Below are 13309 nucleotides of genomic sequence, written 5' to 3' on the forward strand. Positions count from 1 at the left end.
CCCTCTTTCTACATAGAGTAGTACAACAGGGAAACAGGCCCTTCAGCCCACCATGTCGATGCCAACTTTATTGTCCATTTGCTAACATCAGGTTGGTATCCTTCCATGCCCTTCCTATTTAAGTGCCTGCTAAAATATCTCTTAAATATAGTGTTTGCAGCACCTTCCCTGCCCCAGCCTTTGGTCTTCACCATATCTTTCCATTTTCCTTTCTATTTGTTTCCACCCTGTGCTCTCCCTCCATTTTCTCACTTCCTAACCCCTTCCCTCTCCAGTTCTACCGCCTATGAATTGCCTTTTAAACTCCTTGCTCTCATCGTAAACCCAAGCCGTGTTACTTGTGATACCCCCACCATGGGAAGCAAGACTCCCTGACTATCTGCCCTTTCCGTGCCTTAGAGTTTTATAAACCAATCAGGTTTTACAAACCTATTGTGCTGCTGCTGCAAGTAAGAATTTAATTGTTCCATTTTGGGACATATGACAATAAAACACTTTCTCTCTTTCTCTCCCTCTCTGTCTCTCTTTCTCTCTCTGTCACTATCACTCTTTGTCGCTCCCTCTCTCTGCTTTGGTGTCTGTCTCTATCTTTCTCTGTCTGTCTCTCTCTCTCTCTCTCTCTCTCTCTATCTCTGTCTCTCTCTCTGTCTCTCAATGTCTCTCTCTCTCTGTCTCTTTCTCTCTGTGTCCCTCTCTGTGTCTCCCTCTCTCTGTCTCCCTCTCTCTGTGTCCCTCACTCTGTGTCCCTCACTCTGTGTCCCTCCCTCTGTCTCTCTCACTCTCTGTCTCTCCCTCTGTCTCTCTCTGTCTTTTGTCCCTCTCTCTGTGTGTCTCTCTCTCTGTCTCTATCTCTCTCTCTGTCTCTTTGTGTCTCTGTCCATGTCTCTGTCCAGTCTCTGTACATGTCTATGTCTCTATCTCTGCCTCTTCCCTTGTCTCTTCCTCTGCCTCTGCCTTGATATGGACTCTCTCTGTCTCTCTATCTCTGTATGTCTCTGACCCTCTCTCTCAATTCAATTCAATTTAAAAACTTTATTGGCATGATAAAAAAACATTGTTATATTGCCAAAGTATAAAACATGACTTACATCTCTCTCTTTCTGTCTCTCTCCTCAACTTCCTTCACTCCAGGGAAAACAATACTTACCCATCCAATCTCTCCCTGTAACCAACGTTCTCCAATCCAGGAACCTGGTGAATCTCCTCTGCGCTTTCTCCAGCACAATCACATCCTTCCTATGTCCTTCTGGTGACCGGAACTGCACACATAATCCAAGCACGGCCTCACCAGTGTTGTGCAAAGTTGCATTGTAATGTTCCAACTCCTTCACTCTATGCCCTGACCTACGAAGGCAAGCACGCCATGTGTCGCCTTCACCACCCTAACTCCGTCAGGGATGTATGGAGTGCTGGCCAGGCAGAGTGGGCTGCTCCCCAGCGAGGACCATACCATCTTGGGCAGGCAAGAGGAAAAGGCCCCCCTTCCTGTCACCCTAGCCTCCCCCTCTAGGGGGCAGTGTCGTGCTCATGTTCTCATTTATAGCGGTTACTCTATGTTCTCTGCAAGTGGACGTTTCCTTATAGAGTCCTACAGTCTACAGCGTAGATACAGACCCTTAAGCCCAACTTGACCACACCGGCCAACATGTCCCATCTACACTAGTCCCACTGCCTGCGTTTGGCCCATATCCCTCTAGACCTGTCCGATCCATGTATCTGTCTAAATGTTTTGTAATGTTTATTAATTTTTATTTGGGGGCCTGTAGTACACCCCCATCAAGGTGATCATCCCATATCTACACACCCATAAATGTAACTGAGGGAGATTAGACAATGTTTACATCCTGATGGTAATCCCATGTTTAAATGTATTGTCAATAATAAAAAATATTCTCCATGCAAGTTTTAGTTGTGGAAAATTGTGGGAACGCAATAACTCTTGCCTTGCGCTTCATGCCACATCCTTACTTCTTCATCTTATCTTTCCCTCTTCCTTTCTAGTTCTGAGCTTTCCCTTGGACTTCTCGCCAACTCATCCCTTCCCACTGACCGGTTCTATCATCCACTCACTCCTTCTCGCCCCACCCTTCCAACCTCAACTCTGGCCATCATTATGTGACTCCACTACTCATCCTCTCTCCTTCCCCTCCCCTCTCTTTCACCGTCTCCTCCACCACTACGTTTCTCCCATCCCTGTCCTTCTCTCCACCTCTCTCTGCCCATCTCACCTCCATCCCTCCCTTCTCCTCTCATTCCTTAACTTCAAGCATTTTCCATCCCTGATCTTCGCACTCACCCAAATCCTAATTCTCCCTTTTCCTCATCCCTCCTTGCTTCATCCCTTCATGTGCTCCCTCCCTCCTCTCCTACCCTGCTATCTCCTTCCCTCTTGGCCTCTCCTCTCTCACTCATTCTCCTGTTAATTCGCATTGCCATCCCTCGCTTTTGCTTCCATTCTTGCTGTCCAAACTTATCCCTTCTGATCCCTGCCCTTCCTGTTTCTCATTCTCCTCCTTCCGACCTCCCTAACCTCCCTCCTGTCCCTGCCCCTCCTCTCCTCATTTCTGCCCCCTCCCCTCCAGTGCCCCCTCTCAGTGCTCCAGTACCTCACACTGTGAATGTCTCCTTAGGGCAAGAAGGGTGAGAGTGGGGAACCTGGTGTGCCGGGACCAACGGGAATCCGTGGCGATTTCGGCGAGAGGGTAAGTTCGATCACTCTACCTCATCCTTGGCAGCGGTGAATGAAGTCAGTGGTGGGACAGGGGTGGTGAGACACCTCGACTTTCAGTTGCTGCTGCGGCACGGCGGCGCAACAGGTAGAGCCGCGGCCTCACAGCGCCAGAGACCCTGGTTCGATCCTGATCTCGAACACTGCCTGCGCGGAGTTTGCACGCTCTCTCTGTGACCACACAGTTTCCTCCAGGTGCTTCGGTTTCCCCCCCCACCCCAAAGACATGTGGGTTTGTAGGTTAATTGGCCCTCTGTATATTGCCCCTAATGTGCACAGTGGATGAGAAAGTGGGATAACAGAGAAATAGTGTGAACGGGTGATCGATGGTTGGCTTGGATTGATGGGCCAAATGGCCTGTGTACATGATGTATCTACAAACTATACTAAACTAAATTCTGTCCGGCATGAGTGGAGAGTTGAAGGAACGAAGGCTGGGACAAGTCTTTGATTATGTTGGTTGCTGTACCGAGGCAGCGTGGTGTAGATGGAGTCGATGGTGGGGTGTCTGGTCTGTGTGATGGACTGGGCTCCATTTCTAACTCTGTAATTTCCTGTGGTCCTAAAGTTACTTCATAGTTGAAGTAGGTAGAGCTGTTCCCACACCAACCTGTGATAGGTTTGCCAATGAGATGTGGCTAGGTAATTGGGCAAATGGTCCTATAACGCCTATACACAGTAACTCCAGCAAACCCTTCTTCCCTGAGATGTTAAGATTTAGCGTGACTAAGTAACACACATCTTTAAACTCACATAGTTTAAGAAAATATTTTTAGTTTAGAGATACAGCAGTGAAACAGGCCCTTTGGCCCACCGAGATACCACTGACCAACGAATACCCAGTACACTAGTTCTATCCTACACACCAGGGACAATTTACAGAAGCCAATTAACCTACAAAAGTACACGTATTTGGGATGTGGGAGGAAACCAGAACACACATAGAAAACCCAACAGGTCACAGGGAAAACTTGGAAACTCCATATAGAAAGTACAAACTGCACACAGTTGACTGTTATGTGTAGATTAGGGAGAAGTGGTAGACAAATGCATGCCAAGAGAAAGCTCACTGGATGTCACCTTGGACTGGGATCCAGAACAGTGCCAGTGGCTTTGAGTTCTCTGGATCAAGCTACTCTAGAAGGAGTCCTCGGAATGTAGTTGAAAGGTGTAAGACTCACTGTTGGGTTGTACTGGTGTTTTTTGCTGTATTACTACATGTATTAGTCTTCATTTTACATAGTTGAAGTGAATGAATGCCCTAGATAGAGCAGTGGGATCGCACACAGTCACACAGCTGGTTCACAGAGCTAGACACTCTGATTCGATCCAGACCTCTTGTGTTGTCTGTGTGGAGCTTACACGTTCTCTCTATGACTGTGTGGGTTTCCTCTGGGTGCTCCGGTTTCCACCTACATCCCAAAAACCTGCAGGTTTGCAGGTTAATTGGCCTCTGTAAATTGCCCCTAGTGTGTAGGAAGTGGATGAATAAGCGGGATAACATAAAACTAGTGTGAACGGGTGATCGATGGTCGGTGTGGATTCTGTGGGCCGAATGGCCTATTTCCATATTGTATCTCTAAACTAAACTGAACTAAACTAATTAGATGCCTCCATGATTTTTTCACTACCAGTAAATAATTTGTTTCTTTTTCCTCCCCAGGGTCCTGTTGGACCATATGGTCCCAAAGGTAATCAGGTAAGGAGAGGATCTAAGCTACTTCAGCCACTGACTTCTTGTTGCTATCTCTGGTTGAACAACTCTCTGGAAGTATCAATATGGTTTCGCTGGACGTGTCTCTCATATAATCCATCCCCCACCTGCCCGCCTTATCACAGCCTTTAGAAAATTGTCTCCTATCCATGGATGCTCTGGGACAACCTGGATGTGTTGTCTATCTGAAAAAAAGACACAAAGTGGTGGAGTAACTCAATGGGTCAGGCAGTATCTCTGGAAGACACGGATAGGCTTACCCATGAGTTACTCCAGCACTCTGTAATTTTTTTGTAAATCATCATCTTCAGTTCTTTATGTCTACTGTTGTCGATCTCAGCTGAAGGGCCAAAATCCCAGCTTGTTCCCTGAAGGAAGAGATCCTGTTTTTGGGTAGAACTTTCCAAACTCTCCCCATGCACATATCCTGTTGTAATACATTGAAGTAACGTTTCCAAACCTGTATATGAAAGTGTAGAAAGTTCACCAGAAAGGTCTTGTAGAGTCAGAGTTGTACATACAGAGGTTGACCCCATGTCCAGGCAACCCATCCAGACTATTCCTGTTTGTTTGCAGTTGAACCATATCCTTCTGCACCTTTGCCATCTAAGTGTTTGAAATCTGAAATCGATTTCAAAAGGGGTGGATGTTGAGAGGGTGGTTTCACTAGTGGGAGAGTTCAGGACCACAGGGCACAGCCTCTGAATAAAAGGGCGTACCTTTAAAAAGGAGACGAGGAGGGAACTTCTTTCACCGGAGGATGGCGAATCTGTGGAATTCATTGCCACAAACTGCTGTGCAGGCTATGTCATTGGGTATTTTTAAGAGCGGAGATTGATCGGTTCTTGAGGGCATCAAGGGTTACAGGGAGACGGCAGGAGAATGGGATTGAGAGGGAAATATAGATCAGCCATGAATAAATGGCGGAGTAGACTCGATGGGCTGAATGGCCTAATGCTGCTCCTACTGCTCCTATGATATGGTCTTTTAACACGAACTGAGAATCAATTCACTCACTTCAACCTACTGGTTCATTCTGAATTCCCATTCGAGTTAACAAAAACAATTTTTTTTCCAACCTTTAGTCTACCTTTAACTGAAAATAATCAGTCATGATCCAATTAAATTGTAGAACGGGCCTGTCAAGTGGCTCGGTCCTGTGGAGGGCAAATGTTGGCTAATTTGTATTGTTTACTGTCACATTCTTTTCTGAAAACTCTGTCCCAAGTTTAATGCAGGTTCTGTAAATTGTGCAGGTATTTGAAATCTGAAATAATAGCAAAAAAGTTCTGTAAATCCCCAGCAAGAGGATAGAGAGCAAGAGTCTACCTCTCTGGTCTCTAGAAATAGAAATGGTGCAAGATGTAACTCTGGTTAAAAGTTAGCAGATAAATCAACCAAGACACAACACTAACCAAACCAACCCAACCCAACAAGACACAAGCTAATCTGTCGGCATTTTTCAAATAACTTTTGACCTGCTGGACATTTCCACCATTCTCAGCCCGACTTCCAACTGTTCTGACTTCTCACTTGATTGCTAACAATCTGCCGTGTTGTTCACTTGCTGTTTTACAGGGACTTGCGGGGTCTGATGGACTACCAGGGGAGAAGGGAGACATGGTAAGTTGCATTACACAGATACAGAGCATGATACTGCTCACATCTAAAGACCCCTATGTATGACACACCCATCAGGCATTAATAACATGTCCGGTGGGGGCAATCTTAAAGTCTTAAGAGTCATTGAGCTACACAGCACACAAACAGGCCCTTCAACCCATCGTGTCCATGCCGACCAAGTTGGCAAATTGGACTAGTCCCATTTGCCTGCATTTGGCTGATACCTGTTTAAACCCTTCCTATCCATGTATTTGTCCAAATGCCTTTCGGAGTTATATTGCTTCCATAGCTTCCTCTGGCAACTTGTTCCAGAAATGATCTACCCTCTGAATGGAAAAAGTTGCCTTTGAGCTCTCTCTTAAATCTCTCCCCTCTCACCTTAAACCTGTGCACTCTAGTTTGAGAATCCTCTAGCTTCGGAAAAAGACTTACAGATCTTTTAATAAAATAATTTGCTTGTGCATGTGATCATGATTCAAATTGTGATCTGACAAATAATTTCTGCAACCTATCTTAGTCTAATTAGAATGATTTGGAACAGCACATTTTGGTCCATATGGTTGTGATATGACAATGATTTCTGGTTGTGATTTGATAATAAGATGACGTTAGCATTATGATAATAAGGGTTGCTTGTGTTATGGTAGCAAAGCACTGGTTATAATATGATAATGATGTGTTAATTGGAAATTGGCTGTATAATAATTATAATGACTAATTACGGTAAGGGTGGCACATTGGCGCAGTGCCAGAGACGCTGGTTCAATCCTGACTGGATGTGCTGTCTGTGTGGAGTTTGTGATCTGTGACTCCCTGTGACCACGTGGGTTTTCTTTTGGTGCTCTGGTTTCCTCCCACACTCCAATGACATGCAGATTTGTAGGCTAATTGGCATTGGTAAAATTGTAACTTGTCCCTAGTGTGTAGGATAGAAGGTGTACAGGGTGATTGCCGGTTGGTGTGGACTTGGACGGCCGAAAGGCCTGTTTCCACGCTGTGTCTCTAAAAAACAAACAAAAAAAACCCTAAAAATAATAAAATGCTGATTAGAATATAACAATGCCATTGCACTGCAGATATAATATAATTAGCTGCTGTTGAACAGTGGTTATGACATTTTACTGATATAATGATAATTAATGCTGGTTTTGATAGTATTTTAGCCACAGTGTACAGGAATATTGCTTGCATTGTATTGCTGCAGATTCTGATGATGGGATGCTGGTGTAACAGGAGAATGAGATGCTGGGTGCTTTATGCTGTGAGTCAAGGTGGTGGGCAGTAGGTACCAGCTGGGAACACAACACAACTGAGGGACCTTGATCCAAGTACTGGGTGTGACAGATGCAGAGTGTTAGAACATTGTACCCTCATCTGGAAAGTGTCGTGCACACCGACATTTGCACTGGTTAGGTGTTTAGGGACATTGATGGGTATTGCATTCATGTCCTCCCATTTCAAAAGACCATTGTGGGAAAGGTCTGAGTGGAAGCCCCGTGAGTGGGATACATAGAACAGTACAACAGAAGAGTAGGCCCTTCGGCCCACAATGTCTGTGCTGAACACAATGCCAAGGCCAACTCTTATCTGCCTGCCCATAATCCATGTTCCACAATTTCTTGCATATCCATGTGCCTATCCAAAGTCTCGACACCACTACCGTATCTGCCTCAACCACCATCCCTGGCAGTGGGTTCCAGGCACTCACCACCCTCTGTGTAAAAAAAACTTGCCCCGCACATCTCCTTTAAATTTTGTCCCTCTCACCTTAAAGTTCTGTTCTCTAGTCCTTTGACATTTCCACCCTGGGGAAAAAGGTTCTGATTGTCTACCCTATCTATGCCTCTCATAATTTTATAAACTTCTATCAGGTCTCCCCTCAACCTTCGGTGAAAACGATCCGTTTGTCCAACCTCTCCTTGTCCAATGCTCCTAAATCCACGTATACTTAGAGATAGTGTTGCGCAATGAATGAGTTGTAGTTAAAATTTCATATCAATGACCCTCCACAGTCAGAGTCTGACAAGCCATTGGTCTAAAACAATAGCTGACGTAAGATATTGTTCTAAGTGATTCTTATCTACTGTGTTTGTCTTCCTTGTAGGGTCAACCAGGACGTCAGGGACCGAAGGGAGAGGTAAGGTCACTAGAGATATGTCAATACTGTCCACTGGGAAGCATTCAGATGGATTGCTCAACTCACTATACATCATGTTTTCAATGTTACTCTTCCCCTTAAACATAAACAAGGTCTACTGGTAAATAAAGAAAGTGCTGTTGGAACTCAGCAGGTCTGGCAGCATCTGTGGAGGGAAATGGACAGGTGATGTCTCAGGTTGAGCTCTTCATTAAGACTGAAAGGTTAGTGTGGAGGTAGCCAGTGTAAAGAAGAGGGGGAGGAGTGGGCAAGACCTGGCAAGTGATAGGTGGATGGAGGTGAGGAGAGGCTGATGGGCAGATGGGGTCTTGGAGAGGAAGATATGGTGACTCCGACGGAGCCTGTGAGGCAATGTGGATATAACAAAGAGCTGCAGATTACAGTGCATTCAGAAAGTATTCAGACTCCTTCACTATTTCCACATTTTGTTACATTACAGCCTTATTCTAAAATAGATTAAATTCATTTTTTTAATCATCAATCTATACGCAATACCCCATAATAAAAAAGTAAAAACAGGTGTTTAGAAATTTTTGCAAAGTAATTAAAAATAAATAACTGAAATATTACGTTCACAAAAGTATTCAGACCCTTTACTCAGTACTTTGCTGAGGCACCTTTGGCAGCAATTACAGCCTTAAGTCTTCTTGGGTTTGATGCTACAAGCTTGGCACACCTGTATTTGGGTAATTTCTCCCATTCTTCTCTGCAATCCTCTCAAGCTCTGTTAGGTTGGATGGGGAGCGTCGATGCACAGCTATTTTCAGGTCCCCAGCGATATCCGATCGGGTTCAAGTCCGGGCTCTGGCTGGGCCACTCAAGGACATTCACAGACTTGTCACGAAACCACTCCTGCTTGTCTTGGCTGTGTGCTTAGGGTCGTTGTCCTGTTGAAAGGTGAACCTCTGCCCCAGTCTGAGGTCCTGAACGCTCTGGAGCAGGTTTTCATCAAGGATCTCTCTGTACTTTGCTCCATTCATCTTTCCCTCGATCTTAACTAGTCTCCCAGTTCCTGCCGCTGAAAAACATCTCCACAGCATATGCTGCCACCACCATGCTTCACCATAGGTATGGTATTGGCCAGGTGATGAGCGGTGCCTGGTTTCCTCCAAACGTGACACTTGGAATTCAGGCCAAAGAGTTCAATCTTGGTTTAATCAGACCAGAGAATCTTGTTTAGGTGCCTTTTGGCAAACTCCAAGCGGGCTGTCATGTGCCTTTTACTGAGGAATGGCTTCCGTCTGGCCACTCAACATAAAGGCTTGATTGGTGGAGTGCTGCAGATATAGTTGTCCTTCTGGAAGGTTCTCCCATCTCCACAGAGGAACTCTGGAACTCTGTCAGAGTGACCATCGGGTTCTTGGTCACCTCACTGACCAAGGCCCTTCTCCCCCGATTGCTCAGTTTGGCCGGGCGGCCAGCTCTATGATGGTTGTCCTGGTGGTTTCAAAGTTCTTCCATTTAAGAATGACGGAGGCCACACTGTGCTCTTCGGGACCTGCAATGCTGCAGAAATTGTTTTATACCCTTCCCCAGATCTGTGTCTCGACACAATCCTGTCTCGGAGGTCTACGGCCAATTCCTTCATCTTCATGGCTTGGTTTTTGCTCTGACACGCACTGTCAACTGCGGGACCTTATATAGACAGGTGTGTGCCTTTCCAAATCATGTACAATCAATTGAATTTACCACTGGTGGATTCCAATCAAGTTGTAGAAACATCTCGAGGATAATCAATGGAAACAGGATGTACCGAAGCTCAATTTTGAGTGTCATAGCAAAGGGTCTGAATACTGATGTAAATGTGATATTTCAGTTATTTATTTTGAATTATTTTGCAAACATTTCTAAACACCTGTTTTCGCTTTTATATTATGAGTGTGTAGATTGATGATAAAAAAAATAATTTAATCCATTTTAGAATAAGGCTGTAATGTAACAAAATGGGGAAAAGATTGTCTGAATACTTTCTGAATGCACTGTAGGTCTTCACATCATCTCCCAGCCTCTGTCACATTCTCTGTCTGTCCCTGCCTCCAACTCCATCTGCCCATCAACCGCTCCTTTCCTGCATCCACCTGCTGCCTGCTAGACCTTGCCCCACCAATGCACCTCATCTCTTTATACTGGTGATCTCTACTCGATTTCATTAGTGTTTATCATTTCATTATTTTATATTTAGGGTTATTATTATCACGTGTACCGGGGTACAGTGAAAAACTTTGTATAGCATGCTATCCAAGCAGATCAGATAATACTATGTATAAATACAATCACGTCAAACTCAAGTACAATAGGTAGGGCAAAGGGGAAGATACAAAGTCCAGATGAAGCCTCTCGACCCATATTGTTATCTGTCCATTTTGCTCCACGAATGCTGCCTGATCTGTTCAATTCTTCAAGCACTTTGTGTTTTGCTGCAGTTTCCAGCATCTGCAGACTCTTGAGCCTCAACAAGACCGACGGACCACCCATCAGAGTGTCACTTTGAATGGATGGTAATCAGGCAGCCAAGGTGACCCATTCTGCTCACCCTCAATATTCAGGCAGCTGGTGGACATTAAGGGTAGTCAGTGGCCTTGTCCTCTGAGAAGAACCAATGTGTCCTGTGTTTGGGGTGGGAGCCAAGCCATTATTCTTGGGGATTTACAACATGTGTCTAACCCACACTGCCTTAGTGTGGGAGATGGACAGGCGAAGAAAAAAATGACCATGTTGAAATCTTTATTTCCTTTTCTTATTTATCTATTCTCGGGGTGTGAATGTCACTGCCAGAGCAGTGACCTGTGAATCAATGGTAAGGAATCACATATGAAGTAGACTGTGAGGATGGCAGATTCACCTCACCGAGGGATAATGCAGAGCTCTTGTGTTTTCACTGCACCCAGTTGAACACTGTTACCAAAAGGTGGCTTTAATTCCACATGTCTGTAATGACTTCAATCTAAATTCTCTGCTGTGATGGGATTTAAACTCTTGTCTGTGGATCAGTGGTCCTGAACTCTTCCCATTAGTCCAGTAATGGGGCTGTCCCACTGTACGAGCTAATTCAAGAGCTCTCCCGAGTTTTATAAAAAATCAAACTTGTGGTAAGCACGTAGAATGTACGTAGCGGGTACGTCGGAGCTCGGAACGTCTCTTAGCGGCTCGTAACGCTAATGGCAGATACTCCGCAAACGTGGTAAGCTCGTGACGACTCGTGAAGACTTTTCAACATGTTGAAAAAAACTCTGTGTAAAGAAAACTTGCCCCGCACATCTCCTTTACATTTTGTCCCTCTCACCTTAAAGTTATATTCTCTAGTCCTTTGTATTTGTCCATGAGAGCCCCGAGTACCTACGAGTGGCTATTACGGTAATTCCCCAAGTTCAAATCAGGGGAAACTGGGGAGAACTCTTGAATTAGCTCGTACAGTGGGGCAGCCCCTTAACTCGTGTCAACGTTCTGGTATTAATTTGTTGTCCGTGGCCTTGTCCTTGGATCTTTCACCAGGTTCCAGGGAACATGGGCTGACCTTTCTGTAATCAGTAGAATCAAAGAACTACAGATGCTGGTTTATGCCAAAGATAGACACAAAGTTCTAGAATAACTCAGTGGGTCAGGCAGCATGTCTGCAGAAAAACAGGTAGGTGACGTTTCGGGTCGGGACCTTTCTTTGGACATTTTCTACAGAGATGCTGCATGACCTGCTGAGTTACTCCAGACTCTTGAACACGACAAGCACCAGTTTAATTATGAACAATAATCTGTCTTGGTTGCACAAGAGACTTCGGTCTTTTTTGCTCTAATACTGGTTTTTTTTCAACTTATTGAATTTCTTTTCTCTATTGCAGTATATACTTATGAGTACTGTGTTTATAGATCAGTTAAGCTGCTCCCCAAGTAAGAATATTATTGTTCAGTTTTCATTACATATGTCAGTTGAGCGCTCTTGAATGCTCTTCCCAATGCTCTGTAGCCCGGACCTCGTGGTGTAGTGGGTCCCAAAGGCAACAGTGGGCCAGCCGGCATGACTGGAGCAGATGGAATTCCAGGCACACACGGGCCAATGGGTGCAGCCGGAGAGCCCGGTATTCCTGGAGTAACCGGAAGAAAAGGTCCTCCGGTAAGTAATCAAGAGAGGGGGAGTGAGGGGAGGGGGGGGTGGAAGAGGCTTGGGACGGATGCTGTTATCATTTGATAAGCAGAATATAAGCCCACCTGTGTTGCACAGAGGCTTTTCTGATAAAGTCCCCTCAGGGGCAGCATGGTGGGGCAGCTGGTAGAGCCGCTGCCTCACAGCGCCAGAGACCCGGGTTCGACCCTGACCTCGGGCGCTGTCTGTGTAGTATTTGCACGCTCCCCCTGTGACCGCATTGGATTTTCCCCGGGTGCTCCAGTTTTCTCCCACATCACAAAGATGTGCGGGTTTGTAAGTTAATTGGCTTCTGTAAATTTCCCCTAATGTGTAAGTATGATAAAGCGTGATAACATAGAACTAGTGTGAATGGGTGATCGATGGTAGGTGTGGGCTCAGTGGGCCAAAGGGCCTGTTTCAATGCTGTATCTTTCAATCAATCAAATCAGTCATCAGTCCACCTCCATTGTCAAGATTAAATCCCATAATAGAGAAAGAGGCCTTTCACCCTACTTTTCTGTGATAGCCCAAGCTATCCCCACATCTCCTTCTCTATATCTTTAGATCTTCAAGCTTCCCCTTTCTCCTCACCTCTGAAATTCTCATACTTATTTTTAAATTGCTCTTCAGCAGGAGAAGTAGGCCATTCGGCCCGTCAAGTTTACTCCGCCATTCAATCATCGCTGATCAATCTTTCCCTCTCAACCCCATTCTCCTGCCTTCCCCCATAACCCTTGACACCCTTACTAATCAAGAACCTATCAATCTCCACTTTAAACATATCCAATGACTTGGCCACCACAGCCATATGTGGCAATTCATTCCACAGATTTGCCACCCTCTGAGTACAGAAATCTCCTTTCTAAAGCTACATCCTTTTATTCTGGTTCTCGACTCTCCCACTTGTGGAAACAGCCTCTCCACGCTTATGCTATTCAGGCTTTTCACTATTCGGTAAGTTTCAATGAG

At 45.2% G+C, this 13309-nt stretch overlaps 1 protein-coding gene across 2 annotated transcripts in view; it reads left to right on the plus strand.

Moving 5' to 3' along the window:
- Positions 1-13309, plus strand: part of col9a3 (collagen type IX alpha 3 chain) — an 81462-nt gene that overhangs the window by 53993 nt on the left and 14160 nt on the right. For both annotated transcript variants that reach the window (XM_033041686.1, XM_033041685.1), the window contains exons 24-28: positions 2631-2702; positions 4392-4427; positions 6021-6065; positions 8170-8202; positions 12182-12328. In XM_033041686.1, the coding sequence (XP_032897577.1) occupies positions 2631-2702; positions 4392-4427; positions 6021-6065; positions 8170-8202; positions 12182-12328 (333 nt within the window). The remainder of the gene's footprint in view (positions 1-2630; positions 2703-4391; positions 4428-6020; positions 6066-8169; positions 8203-12181; positions 12329-13309) is intronic.

The sequence above is a fragment of the Amblyraja radiata genome, chromosome 23 (assembly GCF_010909765.2).
Source record: "Amblyraja radiata isolate CabotCenter1 chromosome 23, sAmbRad1.1.pri, whole genome shotgun sequence".
In the NCBI taxonomy this organism is placed as follows: Eukaryota; Metazoa; Chordata; class Chondrichthyes; order Rajiformes; family Rajidae; genus Amblyraja; species Amblyraja radiata.